At 31.8% G+C, this 20110-nt stretch overlaps 2 protein-coding genes across 2 annotated transcripts in view; both read right to left on the bottom strand.

The window, feature by feature from the left end:
• Positions 1-173: 173 nt before the first annotated feature.
• Positions 174-5500, bottom strand: LOC131841964 (lipase member H-A-like). Its single transcript, XM_059190381.1, has 5 exons — positions 5371-5500; positions 4670-4921; positions 2849-3040; positions 1949-2120; positions 174-1198 (listed from the first exon to the last, which is right to left on the bottom strand). Exons 1-5 carry the CDS (start codon positions 5483-5485, stop codon positions 1123-1125), a joined length of 807 nt encoding a protein of 268 aa, XP_059046364.1. The 5' UTR covers positions 5486-5500; the 3' UTR covers positions 174-1122.
• LOC131841963 (cadherin-related tumor suppressor) overlaps positions 5501-20110 on the bottom strand; it is a 136572-nt gene continuing 121962 nt past the window's right edge. Inside the window, exons 7-10 of the mRNA XM_059190379.1 lie at positions 19645-20067; positions 18752-19253; positions 13067-18425; positions 5501-12744 (exon numbers count right to left, since the gene is read on the bottom strand). Coding sequence (XP_059046362.1) covers positions 10134-12744; positions 13067-18425; positions 18752-19253; positions 19645-20067 — 8895 coding nt within the window. The 3' untranslated portion in view covers positions 5501-10133. The remainder of the gene's footprint in view (positions 12745-13066; positions 18426-18751; positions 19254-19644; positions 20068-20110) is intronic.

The raw sequence follows: 20110 nt of genomic DNA, 5'->3' as shown, positions 1-20110 counted from the left end.
TTTCTTAGGTTAATTTGAATTGTATTTACTTTCACAGAATTTTGAAACGTACCTATGTAATTTTGTGATGTAAGTACATACATATATGCGTCGGATTATGTATCTGACCTTGATACGTTACATCTTATGAATGATATTTTCATACGTCATTATGGTTTCAATGAGGTCATTGACTTACATTTTTTAACTAGATCTCAAAAGTTTTATCTCCGGCATTACCGGTAGCAGGTAGAATAATTTTCCTTAACTTTTATGGCAATCAGAGTAGTATGATTGACTTTACGTAAGTAAACTTGAAGTTATTTATATATGACAGTTTGACATAAAACTACGTGGTTCTTGTATGTTTTTACTCAATCAATCAATCAATTAAAAATCATTTATTTATGTAGGACATTTTAGCAGCTGATGAACGTATTTTTTTTTAGATTCAGTTAACTACTTAATACAACTAATATAATAGATATGCTTATTGTCCTTGTAATCCATTAATAAATAGGAGGCTCTTGATGCAACTTTTGAGAATGCAAACAGACTGTGTACTGAGATGCTATTTATTTTTAAAGTAGCTTGTTAATACCTCCTAAAATACACCCAGATAGCAGATTATTAAAACAATATTTTATTTTACAGATAATTGTATTTAATGCTTTAAATTACACAGTACGCCACGTCCGGGAGTTGTTTGTATGAAATTCGACTATTATTAATATTCGATTCTACGTATTTATGTGAAATAAAATTTGGACCTTCTTGATTGATTTATTTTAAAAAGAAACAAGTTCAATTAACTATTTTTATATATACATAAGGAGGTATTTATATTTAAGGACATCAGGAAATACTCATACATTATATACATACATACATACTTAAATAATACAGTATTTCGGGTAACTTCGTTATAATTACAAGGAGAGTAGGTATCTGAATTTATATAATAATAGTATATAAATATTGTACAGCAAATTTTGCGGTTGCATTTAGGATAATTACACTTTTAATTAAACTATTGTAGATTCGATAGAGATCGGGATTACTGTCAGTAAGTAGAATGTTGCTTTTATCATTAGAATATTAACGTGAACAATTTTAAATATCTCTTGTTATTTAATAAATACATTAAGATTTCCTTTTGTTTGGCCCACGTGCATATGGAGATTCACTATTTGTTCGAAAAAAATACAAGCCGGATACACTGCAATAGAAAAAAAATAGATTTTTAAAAAAACATCAATAAACAAAGGCTCAAATATACACCTATTAATCTACAATAATCTACATGTAAGAAAAATTACTCTCTAATATGAGACTCATCGTATTAATAATTTTGTTTCGTATATGATTTCGAATTGCGCTGTATGCTTTATGATCCATAATATATATATTTTAGTCAATGGAAATAAAAACAGAAGTTGTCACGTGCATAGCTATAAACTGTAAGTAATTATTGCATTCATTCATATCAACTGCGGTATGTTACTGTAGAAGGGAAGTGTTTCCGGGTGAAAGTGTGGAGTGTTTCGGTCCCTGCACTTTGATACAGAATCATTGAAATGGGGTAACAGTGTTGTTGAAAGATTTAAATTTATTGCAAACATATATGTAAGAAAAGACAGTGTTTCTTACTTTTTGGCTTACTAAAAACTCGACCAAGTACAATTATTAGATATATTCGTATATGTATAGGAATAGGAATCATCACTACTATTCCTTCCCAGAATGTCGTAACATAATATATCTAGGCTTCGATGAGCATGAAATCCAAGAAAACCAAATCAAACTTAATTTATAACAAATATGTTTGCCCTACATGTAGTTAGTACGCCAAAATCCTCCCCTCATTTGGAGAAAAAGGTGCTCTGCAGGGATGCAGATGCAGATGGATGTAGCTGGTCGTATATTTTTGAGAGATATTATGACTAAGTAAAAGATATTTATGACTTACTTAGTTGGAACGTATTCCCCAAATAAAACATCATCGCTAGAATCATAAAGTTCACACCACCCAATCATATAACTTATCCAAGAATAACATTTTGTTCCATAAAATCCAACATCAGTGTTTATTGACTCTGCATAATATGCCGGAGCTCTGGCGTGCGCACACGACGAACTTGCTAAAAAATATAAGAAATCTGTTAGTTTTTATTAGTGCCTGTACACAATTTTTTGCAAATGCAACGTTGTTACTCTTATTGGAAATACCGTCGCGCAATAATAATAATATAATATTCGTTGAGTTTAGTTACAGAGATATCTATTAGTCAAATTCAAAAGTATTATAGCATTATAAGGTAGACTTTGTATAAGGATACCTGTAGCGTGGATCTGTATTAATTAGCTCAACAATTTCTGCCACAAAGGCACTTTCTGGATGTGTTTCGGTTAAAGGGTGAAGATAAGGCTGGAAAATTACAGCATGTAAGGTATACATCTTAGTCCTCCAAAATGACAAAGCATGAATAGTATCACGGCTATCCCATGATGATGATATTCATGTTACTGATCATGAATATAGAGGATTACCACAAACAATTTTCAATCTCTGATTGGTACCAGAAGATTACTTACGATTTTCGTTATTATTATATATCTTTTTCTTTGATATAAATACGCATAAAACGTTATTTATTCCCGGAAAATTATTTTTAAATGTTTTTTCAGATTAACAACCAAAAGTCAGTAGTAGGAAACTACTGACTTCTATTCTTGAAATATTTACTTTGAGTTAAAATAATTGTTAGAATTAAATGGTATACATATATGATAAAGCCGATAAATTATTCCAAAGAGCTCAACATCACTAGTATGCTGCAAATCTGAAAAATAGGTTAACTGTACTCACATGCGTTAGCCGTGGTTCGACAGCCGGGTTGCGTAAGTCCTCCGTTAGCGTAAAAATCTATCGTCCCACTAGACTCCAGTTTCCCTTTTTCTAAAGAATTGGTGTGCAAAACATCTACGAAATTGGCATCATCTGAGTCTATTTTCTTACTCTTATCATGCGTTACAAATAGCGGCATTGCCGGATCTAAAGCTGTAAGTGGACGTTACGTTAAGAGACCACAGATCTAACAACTGTTATTTCATCTGGGATGAACAGAGGTATTTTCCGGCTTATTTGACACTAGACACTATATTTCACTGTATATTTATTACTGTCCAGTATAGAAAAGGGCTACCGCTATATCTCTCGGATTAACTGAGTTTGATATCAGCGTTTCTACCAGGAAATGTTAATAAGAAATGTAAATTCATACACGGATTTTTGGTATTATACATATTCGAATCCACATCTTTGCGATCATTGGGGATCTAAATTAATAGTAAATCACTGAGTCAAGACATCTCTAAAAATTGTATGTATTCTAATTATAATATTATACCGAAATGATTTGCTATGACTCTCTTAGACCATAACATCATTATTTCTGCTACGTGACATAACTACATACACGAGTATTAGACGACGCCAAATCGATATCGAATTCTTATTATATTTTAAAAGGCTTTTAACTTACTCCAGTACCATACCTTAAAATCTTTTCTTCTTCTTTAATAAATATATATAGTGTTAATATATATTGTAAAAATAGATATTTGTATTATTATTAATATTTTATTCAAAAGTAAAAATTGTAGCATTTTTTAACAAACAGAAAACATATATCGAAAACAATTATCGTTTTTACATCGTTTTCATTAATTTTGTTATCGTTGAAACAAATTATTTATTAATATACATAGAACATTTGCAACTATATAATTATCGCCTTTTGTATTGTTTATTAGACTTTTAATTAGTGTTGTTATCGCTTAAACAAATTATTTATTAACATACATAGAACATTTGTAACTACATAATTATCGGTTTTTGCATCGTTTATTAGACTTTTAGTTAATTTTGTTATCACTTAAACGAATTGCTAATTCACAATTTCGAAATTCACATTAATCTAGGTACATCGGGCATAAAAGTTATTTAATTGATAGTTCTCTTCTATTAAACTGATACGAATATATAGATATTTTTCTCGTAAATACATACATATTATACATAGAAAACACCCAGACCGACACAAACAATCATACTCATGAATACCAACGATTGCGCCGTGCGAGGAATCGAATCCGCGACCATCGGAAGTACGAGTAAGGCCTAGTGCTACACCACTAGACCACCGAGATCGTCATATCGGCTTTACGTATCCATTTTTATTTCTATAGAACTAAGAACTAGAGAATAAGAATACGATTTTATTGAATATAAAAATACTTATATTATTATTTTAGATAATGATTCACAAAAATCTTTATTTAGCACTTTACTTTTTTTCGTGCTTGTTCCATTTTACAGCATTGTCACGCAACATGAATTTACCTTGCACGGTACGATTAAAATTTTATTATTATATATCATAACTATTACTATCAGCCCACTTAGGAATTTACTCAAATAATACTGTCCAGCAAGACTAATCTAATTGATGACGATTAATAGAATTGACCACATTGTCTAGCGGTTTAGCACACAGCTTAAGTTCTAACGGTGTTGTTATATAAAAAAATAATCTCAGGCAAGATCAGGCAATATACGTGTATGAAATTAATGTGGTATATTAAATAAGTAATCAATTATAGTATTATGAAATAAATAAATATTTACCTGTTATCCTATCAAATCGTCCAGATTTTATGTAGTTCGCGACGTAGCCAACAACTTGACCACCTAGACTGAATCCAATCAAGTGGAAATTACTTATGTTGAAACCATGATTTTGAATAAGTTCGTCAATTAACTGCGCAGTACATTTTCCGACTAATTCGGTGTTTGTTGCAGCACTGTAGTAACAAGGCTCTCGGGCTATAGGGTTGTAGTCAATAGATATTATGTTGTAATTACAACATTCCATGTATGCTGGAAATGTCAAATAATATTTACATAACATAGGTGAAGACTTTAGTAGTGGAGAATTAATGGCATATTCTTTCAAAGAATTAGTAGTAGATACTGCAGTAATTACAAAAATATTAAATCAGTAACACAATACGTACACTCGTATAACATCTTCTCGTATATCTACTGTATAAAAAATATTGTTTTTACCTCATCCGTTACATCTGTCCTCGTGTACAAAGTATAGGTACTTGTTTAATCCAACATAAACGTATGCAAAGTTAAAAAATAATACTTCAATATTACACACCTTGACAACGTAAGTGTACACTATTACAATACGAGTACCTATGTTCTAGAACACTGATATTTGCATATTTTTCTTATAATTAAATTATGTATTTGCATAACAAAATGCAGAAAACAACTACTAATATTCAAAAATATTTTAAATTTATTCAACTACCCACCCGGTCTAATTTCTGTATTCGGAGAGAAATCTTTATGTCCAGTATATCCGTGTGATAATATTTTAACAGGTGCACCTTTAACCCACGGCGCTGATTCCAATGACTTAGCATCCATAGCAAGTAGCTCATGAGGATTATCTTTGTTCTCTCTGCAATTATAGTATAACTTCTTCAGTATTAATAGTAGTTCCAATATAAAATATTATTAAATATGAAAATCCTAATCTAATTACATAACATCATGTCTACTTACAAAGATATTTTACACCTGTTAGTCTATATATATTTTTTTATGACCGCTCTCAAATACGAGTTTGGCTATGTTTCAGGTCGATGATGAGATATGGCACTAAAATTACAGGCTTCGAAGGTCACACCTCCAACATCATAGTTGTCTACCACAGACGACTTATGAATATAGACGACAGTGGCTACTTATAATCTCAAGTGGATCGTCAGATTGTTTGCCATTTCATTCATATTAAAAATACATAGTTGTTGTTCTTAGCCAATAAGCGTTAAACTTACCTCGTATAGAGCCAAAATGTTACGTTTTCATTGGGGCATTCCAAAGGAGGTCTAATGCAACCAAATTGACTATGAACAGGATAGAACGCTGAAAAAATATTAATGATTGAGTACAAATAATTAGTGAAATTATTATGATCGTGTTCAACAAAACATTAAGTAACAAATGGTGACTGTGGTCTTTCGCTCGGTAGGGGAAACATTTGTGAAAGATATGATAAAATGAAAATGTTACAAAATCGCCTGTAATTTATTAGTATCACTAATTATTTACAATCACCTATGTTTACATTAAGTTTATGTATATCCATTTTTCTTCATCATAATCAACAACAACATCATCTTCGATTTTCATGGCAGGGACTATGTATAAGAATTCACATAAACATTCTATCTAGGAGGCTAAATATAGTGTTTCTTTTAGAATTGCGACATTGTGCTTTGTTGTCATAGGTCTCATATAGTAAGTTGGGTACAAAAACTATCATCACATATCGTATCTTACTCGATTAGGTATTATTTGGAGAGACTCATTTAGCTAATGCTTTGTTTGAATCCAAATTAACAGGTGACTGTCTGCTGCTGTCGTATAGTTTATAATAAATATTTCCATTATCCAAGAGTTAGAAATAGAAAATCTCATATACCGTATTATACATCGGTCAGATTTAATTTCAGACAAGGTACTTTTACCTAGCAATAGGCAATGTAAGGTATTATGTGTGACATACCTGTTTTCCTTCCTTTAAATTCATCAGCCTATTCATACAAGGATGTGCCTACATTTTATTTAACTCTTTTATTTTAATTTAACTCTCTTTCATTTTAGTAACATAATAAATAATTCACTAGAATTTATACTTTATTTCAACATGTTATTTAAATTTGAAAACTTACCGAAAAACGTTTGTATAAGAAGTGTTGCCAACACCAGCATTATCAGTTTTCTAAATATTTTGCGTAAATTGATTTTTTTAAATAGAAAGACCGATTTATATTTCTTTTCTCTTTTTGTAGCTACTTTACTCCTTCAAAGTTACTACCCAACTGAGACTCTAAGTAATTTAAGGGGCTTATCGCCGACATATTTACATGGTGTACTTTAATATGGTTTTATTGTAAAACTATTCAGGTGTTCTATTCATATTATAGTACAACTACTTAAGGGCAATACTTAATTGTTCTATATAGAAATTCTTACCACTGAGTATATTCTAAAAACTTGTGTTTTTTCTCGTATTTGAAATACAAAGCCAAATTATCAGCGAGGACCATATTTCAGTTTTAATAATAATGCATAGGTAGGCTAATATTTGGTTTAATGAGGGATCTTATATTGTAAAATTGTCGCACCATAGATATTGAACTACCTCATTTAATTAATTGCTTAAATTTGAAACGTCTAAAAAAATTAATACTTATTTGAAGAATACCATAAGGATATTAATAAATATTTCAAATAATACCAGTCTATTCTATATGTATATACTTTAAATATTATTATTAAATACACTTTCTGAAGTTGATTTGATTCTTAAACAATATAAACATTTGTGTTCATGAATACGTATATTTGTTTCTATTGGTCTGGATGTTTTCTATATATTGTGTGTAGGTATGCCTACGGTTATAATCAAGTTTTCTAGAGCTTATAATATAGATTTGTTTAGTTTAGAACTTGGTGGTTCTGTGTATATAGGAATACGGAAATATTTTTTGACATTTGTGTTTTTATTGCTAATTCCTGAGATGTTACGTATTAATTTGAAAAGATAGAATACTTATAGATATTAATTAAGAAACAGAAGTAGAGTACTTTTGTTTAATAATTAATATCTATATGTAACTACATGTACATTTTATCACTATATTCCGTATCAAACATATATTTTCTCCTAATCTTCATACATTCATTGTACTTCCATAATATAATGCTTAAAGTAATATGATTTTAGCAATATAATATCCGCCGTATATTGTAAATAATGTTCTTCGACAAAATTCTAATTAAATTCCACCTAGGCACCAAAACTACTCAACCCTGTTTTGTTCTAAATTGACATGTAAATGATATTAAAATTGTCGTCACTTACATGCGTGTTTTTGTCATCTTATCACCACCGTTACAAGCAGTTTTTTTTGGAATTGTAGTACCTGTACCTAACATTGGTGGTAATTGCCTGTAGGGCCCCCATTGATAATATTTAAGGACAAAGTGTTTGACGCTCTAATAGTAAATACTTACAATGTATGCCACTTTCTTATCAAGTAAACAATACGAAATTATTTCTTATTTGTATAGGTATTTAAACTTGTATAAATAGTAGAATTTAGTTTTTGCAGTGAAAAATAAATAGGTTCTTATTACTTGTCTATGATTAGGAGATTTTTAATCTACAATTACTATGAGTGGCATTAAGAACAATGTGATTACATTTTTAGTATATTATTAATTAGATAATGCATCTGGACAATTCTAAACCGACACAATGATTCTTTTTGTAATTGAAATAATTTAATTACACCTCGCTATCATAGATGCTGATTATGTAAATATTGTAAATATATTTATTACTTAACCTTTTCCTAATATAATGATATTTAAGTTAACTTATTCCGTCACTTTATTGTGTTTCCTACATCAGGATGTAAGATATAATCCTTCTTAATTACGGCAATAGGATTGACGCCGTCCAGTGAAATATTTTCGAAAGATTAGTTATATATAGTTAGAATATAACTATATCATGTCAATCAATCTGTAATAGCCATTGATCCAAGGTAAAATTAAATTTAAACTTGACATTTATTGTACATTCTTACTTGGATTAATAAATATAATAATGTCGTATGTACAAAAAAAAATATAACGCAATCCTTGAATATGTTTTCAATTTCGTTAATAAGAGCAATACAATCCCGGAAATCATCTTATCAATACAGAAACTCAAAATTGAGTATGACATTTGCAACATAACTGCTCTTGCCGTAAACAAATATACAATGAAATTCTATTCCATGATTTAGGAATAACGTTCAATTTCCCTTACAGGGATCATCTTATGCACTTTTTCTTTACATCATTGGTAAATTCTTTTAGCATTCGTGGAAATTATAATTGAGTGTCTGAATGTAGAACGTCGGTTACACTTATTTCAATATCTATCAGGTGAGCCATTAGCTTATTTGCTATATCTGCTAGTTGCATAAGAAATCTTAATAAATCAAATGTAAGATAGAAAAATTACTTTGGCTACTACTGTCTGTATAAAATACATTTTTTAGAACAGGACTTGTATTAAACTCTAAAATACTGTAATTAAAATATGAAAAGCCTATGAATTTAGTCAAGAAGTATATTTGTGTAAGGATATAGACTTATATTCGGTTGTCTCTTTCTACCTCATACCTAAAGAATAAAAAGTGAATACAAATAGAGACAGAATATGGTAATCATCTTAACTAAATAAAAATTTAATTATAGATTGGAGACTGAAGATACGTTGGTACACAATGAATTAAAACACAATATAATTCATTTACATTTATTTGCATATACTTATATTTAGTCAGTTCTGTTGAACATAGCATGCATTTTGGCACTTTGTTCACTACATAATATGGCGGAATATACTATAATTTGTAGAACATTTGTAAAGAGCTCCGACTATGAAAACAGTATGGAAGTATGCAAAATTATTATACTTACAGGGTTTTAAGATCACAATAATTTACTATGCCTACTTAATATAAGCGTATTATATAACATTATATACAATAACCACCATATTTTTTATACAATACACTATATTTATGGAAACAGACAGAGCTCTAATTTGTACAATGTAATATATTGATAACTATTACTGAGTTGCCAAAAATAAAAGTATCACATTAAGAATGAAATGTGTTTAGTTTTCAAACTTTGATTCTTATGGAATGTAGACTAAAGATTGAGCTATAAATGTAATAGCGTTAACATTGCTCAATAAAAATTATGTTTTATCAAAGAGTATACAAAATATTCAATATTTACCTATGTATATACAAATTATTTAAAAGTCATATACATGTAATGAGGTTGAAAGTTTAATATATTTAGTACAAAGAATCCACATGTCATAATTACAATTATGTAACAATTTATGGCAAGAAAGAATCTAAAGACCTTGATACAAGATCATAACAATAAATGTACAAATCTTAAAACTAGTATGTACAACATATTTTCACAATTATACGTATTCTTCCGACGGCTTTGGCGTACCGTTAGGAAGTCTTAAAGAGGAAGACATTCGACCGTTTACAGAGTCCGGTAGTTCTGCAATATCTTTGAAAACACCAATCATACTTTCAAAATTTTGACCCCAATTTAATAAATTTAAGTAATCCCAGCCTATAGTTCCCGATGCAGGAGATCCATTAACTTGTCTATATAATGCTGAACTAACATGAGGAGCTAAATCATCATCCGATGCGACTAGAGTACTAAGCGAACCTCGAAATGAAGAATCGAAACTTTCATAAGGAGGCGGTAGAATCGGTTTTTGTGAATTACTTCCACTACTGACATTCTGTCTTCTTACATCCTCAGGTTTATCGGCATTAATACTATTATTATCATATTCAATTTCAGAGCAGGTGAAGCTATCATTGCCACTTTCATCATCAGAGCCAGTCGAGCTTCTATTATCATCCTGTGGTGAATGATGTCTATGTGACATATGGTGACCAACTCCTCCTACTCTTGGCGCTTCACTTGAACTAGATACAGCATCTAAAGTAGAGACTAAGCTTGACGTTCGTTGTCTGGCATTCATTCTCTCTATTTCCTCAGCCGTTAAGCCGACAGCTCCCGATCCAACAGAAACTACTTGTGGAACTTGTGGTGTAGCACTAGGTGTTTTTCTACCAGCTGAAGAACTTTGACCACTTAGTTGTGACATTACAGGGCTGTTCAAACTACGCTCACTGTTACTATGCAAGGCATCTTTGCCTACTCCACCAGAACTTGATGTTGTAGCTAATAAGGCACTCTGTAGTGGTTTCCCTGATATGTCATGAAGAGTCAGTATTCGTGGCTGTTGACTAAGCTCACTACTGGGAGATAAACGTGCAAGTGGAGTTGTCTGATGTTGTCTTGTTTGTGGAGGTGGTTGAGAAGTCTGTGGTATTACTCTTGGTGGATATCCACTTGGATGATGTGGTGAATGTCTATGTTGGGGTGTTTGATGTTTATGATGGTAACCCGCAACTGGAGGAGGAGTGGCTTTATATTTTCGTACACCTGCAGCCTCACGAAATCCTTTATAATGATACACGATATCAATATCAGAGGGTGCTATGGAACTTGCATTTTCAAGATCATAGTGTTCAGGGACTTCTGAATTTAAATCCATACCGCTTGGATGATCATGGGTATGATGTGATGTATTTGTAGAAGGTGGTGGTGGTGGATGATGGTCTTCTCTTAGAGCTGGACTTTTTCCAACTACTTCACGTTCTATAATATCAGGACGTTGAGGTCTGGGTGGATCGATATTCATAATTTCTCTATCTTTATATTTTTTCGACAAAAGTTCAGGACCTACTATATGATGAACATTTTCAGGTATGTAGTTACTTAAATTGGTTTCATTGTTGTGTAAATTTCGTCCCATTAAACTGTCATTTGTTCCTGCTATTAGATTTGGAGCATTTAACATTGCAGGACCACCATTTTGTTTAGAATGTATCATATTGCTTTTATTCGTAGGACCTTTTTCTTTCTTCTGCTTTCGAAGACGGAAGAAAATAAACGAGACTAATATAGCCACGATTAGTATGATAAAGAATACTATTACAAGAGTAATTCCAATACTAAGGGGATCAGGATTTGGTGTTAAACCTGTACCAAATGCATTATGGCATCCAGCGAGTATTTTTCCTTTTCGCAATGCCTCTTTGAATATGCTACCGTTTCCATAAAATGGCTGTATTTCATTATTTATGGAAAAATTTGCCAAGCAACCTTCAAACTTATTGTAACTAGTTAGTGACAACCACTCTGTTTTTATTCCTCCTAAAGATATGACTGTAAGGTACGGATCTAAAAAATCATGTACACCAGCTGAATCGAGTTCTTCGCCAACATTCTGGTCATCTACAATCAAACGTATGCTTCTCCCAAGTGAAAATAATGTGATATTATGCCATGTACCATCAGAAACATCATTCTGTTCCGCTTGGGTCATATTAACTACTGTATTTTGTTTAGATGTGTAACTCACTTTTCCTCCCAATAATTCAATTAATGTATAATATTTATCGGTTGCTGCATAAAATAGAATTCCATCTTTTCTATATGTTCGAAACGAAAATGATAAACTTTTTGCTGGACTATTTAATTTAATAACAGTTTTGCTAAGTGATCTGCTGATTTTCTTATCCCATCCTGTATTTCCACCATAAAAAGTTTCAAGTAATTGCATTCTTCTGTGCTTTTCTGATACTATAAAAGAAATAAATCCGTTTTCATTTACTGAGATGGACTGCAGAGAAAGACTACAATCTGGAGATATAAAATTTCCATCACATTTACAGTAATTGGTTTTCCATCTGTCAAGACATTCGCCATTTCTACAAGAGTCTCTTTTGTGACATGCTCCTTTTTCTGATCGTTGACAATTAGTATCTACACCGTAGGCATGTAGTGGATTTGACATATTTAGCAGACGACCGTTTATTGATATACTATGCATACACCCGACGAAATCGTCAGAATGGATTTGACCTGGCCGTTCCAATACTGGATCTGCTTTGTGGAGTCCGCCGATAAGTAATGGTTCGTTGTTGAAATTCAGTGTACTGAAAAATGAGAAATCAATAATTAAAGAACAAGTAAGTAATTACAAAAGTAATAAAATTGAGACATATCATATGAATAAAATTAGATTTTCGAAGTCTGCACATGCAAATTCTTTATTATATATACTCTTTAAGTATAATTAAGAAAGGTTTTATTTCAACATTTGTTGTTCTTTAAGTTTCTGATTAATATTTAATGCGAACTCGAACTTGTAGAATTCCTTATTCAACAACCAGATTAAAAATATAAAGTTAGTTAGTTAGAATAGTTAGTTAGAATATTGTTTAAAAAATTATGATCATATCACTTCAATATACATACCCTGCTTGTCCAGTATCGTCATCATAGCAAGAGTCATCTCCAGGTTCGCATTCAGTACAAACATCACCATGATCTATACACGATGCAATACTTAGTGAAATAACTCGACCATTTCTTGTGGCAGTTAACTTATACCATTCACCATCTGCTAGGTTTCTATTGAAGTTGTTTATGGCGACAGAAGTTATTGATGTTCTTGATCCTCCAAAAGAAAATACCGGCTTTCCTCCTAATAACTCAATGGCTATAAAGTCTGATCTTCCACCTGTTTGTATACCATAATTATAAAGCAGTAATGCATCTGGTTTTGTCGTAGCAAATATAATTGTGATATCATTCGTTGAAGCATCCAGTGCTGGGAATTGCATAAAGGATAACTCATTAAACCCAAACGTTGCACTTTCGCAATGTGTGCCATATCGGCCATTTGTACAACTACATTTGTAACCAGGCTTTAGACTTATACATATACCTCCGTGGAAACATGGATTAGGTCTACATGAATCCACCAAGGCTTCACACTGATTTCCACGATAACCAGGACGACATAGACAAAAGAATGAATTTCTATCGGCACTTTCTTTACAAGATCCACCATTTTTACATGGATTATTATTACAAACATCATCTCTTTCTAACTCACATGTTTTTCCTTCACGCCGCGTTGGGCAATTACATATAAAGTCATGACCTTGTTTTCGACATTGTCCACCAAAACGACAAGGATTTGGAGAACATGGATCTTGTCTTTTTTCACAGTTATCGCCAATAAATCCATCAGTACAATAACAGTTATATTCGTGATTGATTAGTGGCGAAGAAAGTATGAGTGTAGAACTTTCAATTATTTTAGTGTCTTCTTGTACTTTAATAGCATCTGTACAAATTCCACCATTCTGACACTGATGAGAAGCGCAAGGAAAATAAGGTACAATTACTTGACTTTTTAATAATTTTGAAAGCTCTCCTTGTTTGGATTTCAAATAGTGTTCCGTATTTTCTCTTTTAACTATTGAATGATTTCCTCTAGTTGCTATAGTCAAATCCAAATTTCCCATTACTTCATTTATACTATATAAATAAATACTTTCTTTACTTCGTAGTCCTATTTTTAAAATTTCAAGTAAGCTACGATAATAATTAGAAAGAAAATCTGATGAAGTCATATTCATAATTTTCATAGTCACAGATTGGCTAACTGTAGAATTATCAAAAGTAAAATATTCGACACTAACTGAAGATATGACGTCTCTATGTTTTCCATCATTACCTAGTACGGAAAATGAATGTCCTTGTCCGGGCCTAATGGCAGTGGTATGAAGATCACATCCTTTTTTAATATTCAATAGATTAAGAGTAGTATCAGTGGTAGATTCCTTTATTATTTTGCATTTATAATCTCCGATAATATCTGGATCGTTAGGTTTTACATCAGCAATTTTTCCCTTCGGTACTTTATTATTAAATGCATAAACGAGAATATGTACTGATCTAGGTGTTGGAGGATTATCATTTCGATCTAAAATTTTGACGAAAATAGTAAAATTTGATTTCATAACTGGAGTGCCGCTGTCTGCAATTTGGAGTATTATTTCTAGATTTGGAGTCAATTCTCGGTCTATTTTTGTTGTAGTTAAAATAACTCCAGTATGTTTATCAACCTTAACGTAAGATTTCTGTTTGCCTCCAACAATCGAATATGTAAATGGTGCTCCATTTGGAGGTAGATCTGGATCTTTTGCTGATAATGTTGTAATACTAGTATTAGGAGGTTCATTTTCGTACACCATACCTTCAAAATTAGCTACATCAAATACGGGGCCATTATCATTTATGTCTGTTATTGTTATTTTTACTGTAGCTGTACCAGTTTGTGGTGGAAATCCAGTGTCAATAGCACCGACTATTAAAGAATATGTAGATACTGTTTCTCTATCTAGCTGGCGTGCAACTTCTATTTCTCCAGATTGGGGATCTATTTTAAAATCTTGATTAATGTTGCCTCCAATTATTGAAAAACTAAACTGGTTATTTTGTGGGCGAACATCTTTATCAACAGCTTTAACTTGAATTACTCTTTGGCCTATTTCAGCTCCCTCGGAAATATTTGCTTCATAAATATTAATTAAGAATTCAGGTGGATCATTTCCATCTTGAATTGATATTATTACTTGAGCTTCGTCGGTATCATTTCCATGAATTCCACCAAAATTTTTAGCTAATACAGTCAAAACCACTCTATTTTGAGTTTCTCTATCCAAATATCTTGCAACTCTTATTACTCCTGTCTGAGAATTAATACTGAAACCTTTATCATTACTAGAACCAACAAATAAATAATAAATAATACCATCCTCGCCACTGTCTTGATCTGTAGCTTTGATAACGCCCACATTTGTGCCTACTTCAGCCGACTCTGATACATCAAAATGAAAAACAGGTTGGATAAATTTTGGATAATATTCATTAACACCTGTTATATGTACAACTATTTCAGTTGTACTTCGCATAGTAGAGTCTGGATTTTCTGCCAATACTTCTAAACTATATGATGTCTTTTCTTCATAATCAAACATATCTTTAGAAAAAATTTCTCCTGTATTTGAGTTTATCCGAAACAGAGAAATCGTAGAATTTTTGATAAAATACCTGATAATTGCATTTTTTGGCGAATCAATATCTGTAGCTGTAACTTTAAATACAAAACTATTAACCGGCGAGTTTTCTGGTAAATATGCTTCATAATATGTTTGATTAAATTGTGGAGCATTATCATTTATATCAGTTAAAATAATTGTAAGAGTAGCGGTGGTTTCTTTTGATTTGAAGCCTAAATCTTCAGCAGTTATATTCAGTCGATACTCTTGTATTGTATCGTAATCTAATGGACGGAGTATACTAATAGTTCCAGTAATAGGATGAATCTGAAATTCCTTTCCAGCATTGCCCGATGATATTGCATATCTAATTATACCATTGGGTCCATCATCTTCATCGCTTGCTTTTATTGTCAGTATTGAAGAGCCTACAGGTTCATTTTCAGGTACAATAACTTGATAACTTAAAGCAGTAAATTTGGGACTATATATGTTTTCGCCTGTTACAACGAAGGTTAAAGTTGTAACATCTGATTGTGGAGGTACTCCTCGATCAATAGCTTTTACTTTAAGTTTGTAGTATTGTCCTAAATAATGAAATTGTTTATTTACAATTATCCAGCCATCTGATTTATCCACGGCAAGATATGCCGTACCATTTCCACTAACTACATGATACTCTATTTCGGCATTTATACCAAAATCCTTATCGTCTCGTGCAGTTAATTTGATAACTTTTTCGCCCAATGTAGCGTCTTTTGGAACGGGAACAAACGTTTCATGTTGATTAAATTTAGGAGCGTTGTTATTGGCATCTACCACATTTACTGTAACCAAACATTCAGATGACATTGGAGGCTTTCCATTATCTGTAGCTACTATAATTAGCGAATACGTATTTTCTGGTGATTGGTTAATAGATGTCCGTTTGTAATTCATCATAAATTTACTCATAATTTCTCCAGTAGCGGGATCAATAGCAAACAAATCTGATGGTTGTTGCAAAGAGTATGAAATTATAGAGTTAGGGCCTTGTTTATCTCGATCAGTAGCAATGACTTGCCCCACAAAACTGTTTTTCTTTTGTAATTCAGGAAAATTAAAACTGTAAAAAGAATATTCAAATTCTGGAGCGTTGTCATTTTGATCTTGAATTGTTATTGTCAACGGTGTTTCAGAACGCCAAGCTCCATCAATAGCGGCGACCTTCAAAATATACTCATCTTGCAATTCTCTATCTAATGGGCGGGCGACAGTGACATTACCACTTACGGAGTCTATAATAAATTTGTTTCCTGGGTTTTCTACAAAACTATAAGTAGCATTTGCATTTGAACCTATGTCTAAATCTGAACTTGTAACTTTTATAACAAAAGATCCTATTTCAGCGTTTTCTGTTACATTAACACTAAACAGTCTTGTGAATCTTGGTGGATTATCATTTTTGTCCTGAACTGTTACAATAACTGTTGAAGTTCCTACTAACTGAGGTACGCCATGATCTACTGCTTCAACCAAAATCTCATAATATGGTATTGATTCTCTGTCTAATGGTATGTTAGTATATATTTCTCCTGTTTCAGAATCAATTTTAAATGTTTCCTCATAATCATTGACCAGCTTAAAAGATATTCTACCATTTTCATTTGAGTCATCATCATGAGCATCGATTTTAATAACCAGCTGAGGAGGAGATTCCTCTTCTGGTACTGTAGCATTATACAAATTATTTTCAATTACTGGAGGGTTATCATTTGCATCTGTTACTTTTATTTCTATTTCTATAAAAGATTTTAAAGGTGGATTATCAGAATCACGAACTTCAAACCATACTTCATATAAAGGCATTGTTTCATAATCCAATCCCTTTCCGGTAATGAATACTTCACCGCTGATAGGTTCAATCCTTAAAGCATCACCTACATTACCACCAGCAATCGCATATTGTAATAATCCTGATGGCCCTTTTTTAGGGGAAGTAGCAGAAAGTCTGGTCACTAATACACCTTCTGAAGTATCTTCAGAGAAAGTAAATGTTAGTTTATTTGTGACAGTGAACTTGGGAAAATTTTTCACTGATTTAGCTATAAGTATCAATTCTGCCGTACTTTGTCGTGGATTATCACCATTGTCAGTAGCTATTATTACCAAATTAAACGTAGATCTACTCCTACTTACATATTTGATAATATTGTCTTTAGCTTTTATAACACCAGTTTCGCTATTTATATTAAATATTTTTTCATGTTCTCCTCTTAGACTGTAAACGATTTTTTTATTTAATCCAATATCATTATCTTTGGCCTTGACTCCAAAAACAAAATCATCTTTCATAGTCCGTTCTGAAATATGTGTTTCATATACAGAGTGAGCAAAGGTAGGAGTATTATCGTTTTCATCTTCAACAATTATTGTAAGGTTGGCAGTGGCAGTGCGCGGATCAGTGGTAGATGAATCTTGTGCCATAATTATTAGATAATAGATATTCCATTCCTCCCTATCCAAAGTTGCGTTTGTCGAAATAACGCCTGACGCAGAGTCAATTGAAAATCTTTCTGATTTATCTCCAAAAAGACTATATCTAATCCTTGCGTTATTGCCGAGGTCTTTGTCTGTAGCTTTAGGATAAAGAATAACTGTTCCTGGAGATAAGTTTTCTTTTACTGTAGCTTTGTAGCTTTGTCTTTCAAAATCCGGGCTGTTGTCATTGACATCTTGTACAATGATTTTTACAGTGCCAGATCCAGTAAGAGGTGGTGAACCTGTAATAAGTAAAATAAAATTAAACGCGATATATTTTTTTAATCCTTGGCGCAAAAAGAGTATGTAATAAAATATTGTCGGGGATTTCAATGTTTTTATAATTATATTTTTGAGTATTTTTTTGCGACGGGTCGTTACGACCAAATTTTTTAAATTTATAACTTGTTAATAATTCTGTCATCATCAGTAGTAAAAAATGCTAGTATGATGCCCATAGCTCTGTTTATAAACAAATTGAGCAGTTATTTTAGACTACGCTAGAACTTATCTTTTTAATAACATGTATGTTATACTTTTATATTTGTATTATAATATATTAACTTACCTGTATCCATTGCAACCAAAGCTAATGTATATTCGTCTTGTGATTCTCTGTCTAACGTTCTCAATAAAGAAATTTGGCCAGAGGAAGCATTTATTTTGAATAGATCTGCATCACCTTCTTTAATAAAATAACGTACTTGATTGTTAAATGGCGGTGAATCTGCATCATATGCATGTATAGTTATTATATAACCACCATTAGGTGGTATTACATTCTCCATTACGTATGCTAAGTATGGAGAATCTAAGAAAGTAGGCGGGTTATCATTTATATCTTGTATAGAAATAGATATCTCAGCTGTATCATATTTAACATCGTCTTTAGCGCAATCTTCGGCTCTAATTGTCAGTACATAACGAGATTTTCTTTCAAAATTCAAGTTTTTAGCCACTCTTACTATTCCCGTATCTTCACTTATACTAAAATCTCTATTTTCATCACCAGACGCTATTGAATATCTCACTCTGCCATTAGCATCTTCATCAATATCCGTAGCAGAAACCTAGAACATTTGGAATTATATCACTTATGTAAGTAGAACAATAAATGAAAATACTATATTCCTCAATTTTTTCGCCTTTATAGTAGGAACATGATAGTAGGAACTTTCCAGATTTACATGATATATGTACAGTCATTACGTATGAATATTTATAGATTTTATCGGTAGAGGCATTATTTGAGATGTCCACTTGGACATGTCAAATAATGCCGTATTGTAGTTGCTGACAATATTTAGCAAAGTTTTTTTACCAAAGTTCCTTAGGCGTTTTCTCTCACAGTAATATAAATTAAATACAAAATATAGGAAAATAGATTTCCATTTGTAAAAATAATAATAGTTTAATTAAATATATAATATCACAAATTATTAACAATTAATTGAACCTTACTTGTAGCACATTAGCACCAATACTAGCATTTTCTGGAACAGACGCACTGTATTGTTTTGGGTCAAACACAGGACTATTGTCATTTTCATCAAGGATATTAATTTGTAATTTAGTTTTAGTAACATTTGGAGGATCGCCTCTGTCTTTAGCAGTTACTGTGATAATGTAACTAGACTTTAATTCTCTATCAAGTCTACCAGTTGCCCGTAATATTCCATCAACATTCCCCAATGAAAAATAACCATTAATATCAGAATCCGGATTTATAAAATATTCTACATATCCATTTCTTCCCTCATCTTTGTCAATAGCTTTTATAGTCATCACGACTGTATTTAGTGGTATATTTTCCGACACTGTTGTTACATTAGGTGATAAAAATTCAGGAGCCATGTCATTCACATCTTTTAATTGAATGGTTACCTGTAATAAAATCGTTAATAATAAATACATATTCTCGCATAAT

Source organism: Achroia grisella, unplaced genomic scaffold (assembly GCF_030625045.1).
Source record: "Achroia grisella isolate CSIRO2021 unplaced genomic scaffold, CSIRO_AGI_Agris_v1 utg204, whole genome shotgun sequence".
NCBI classification, from domain to species: Eukaryota; Metazoa; Arthropoda; class Insecta; order Lepidoptera; family Pyralidae; genus Achroia; species Achroia grisella.
Note: the sequence above shows the minus strand (reverse complement) of the source record. Positions and strands in the feature narration are given on the sequence as shown.

Bases quoted from the DNA above. Each gene is read 5' to 3' on its own strand.
- LOC131841964 (XM_059190381.1), bottom strand. From the start codon at position 5,485: ATGGATGCTAAGTCATTGGAATCAGCGCCGTGGGTTAAAGGTGCACCT. The intron at 4,922-5,370 runs GTGGGTAGTTGA...TGACATTTCCAG, and splicing joins GAATACAGAAATTAGACCGG to CATACATGGAATGTTGTAAT. The intron at 2,121-2,848 runs GTGAGTACAGTT...TATATTTTTTAG, and splicing joins TCGAACCACGGCTAACGCAT to CAAGTTCGTCGTGTGCGCAC.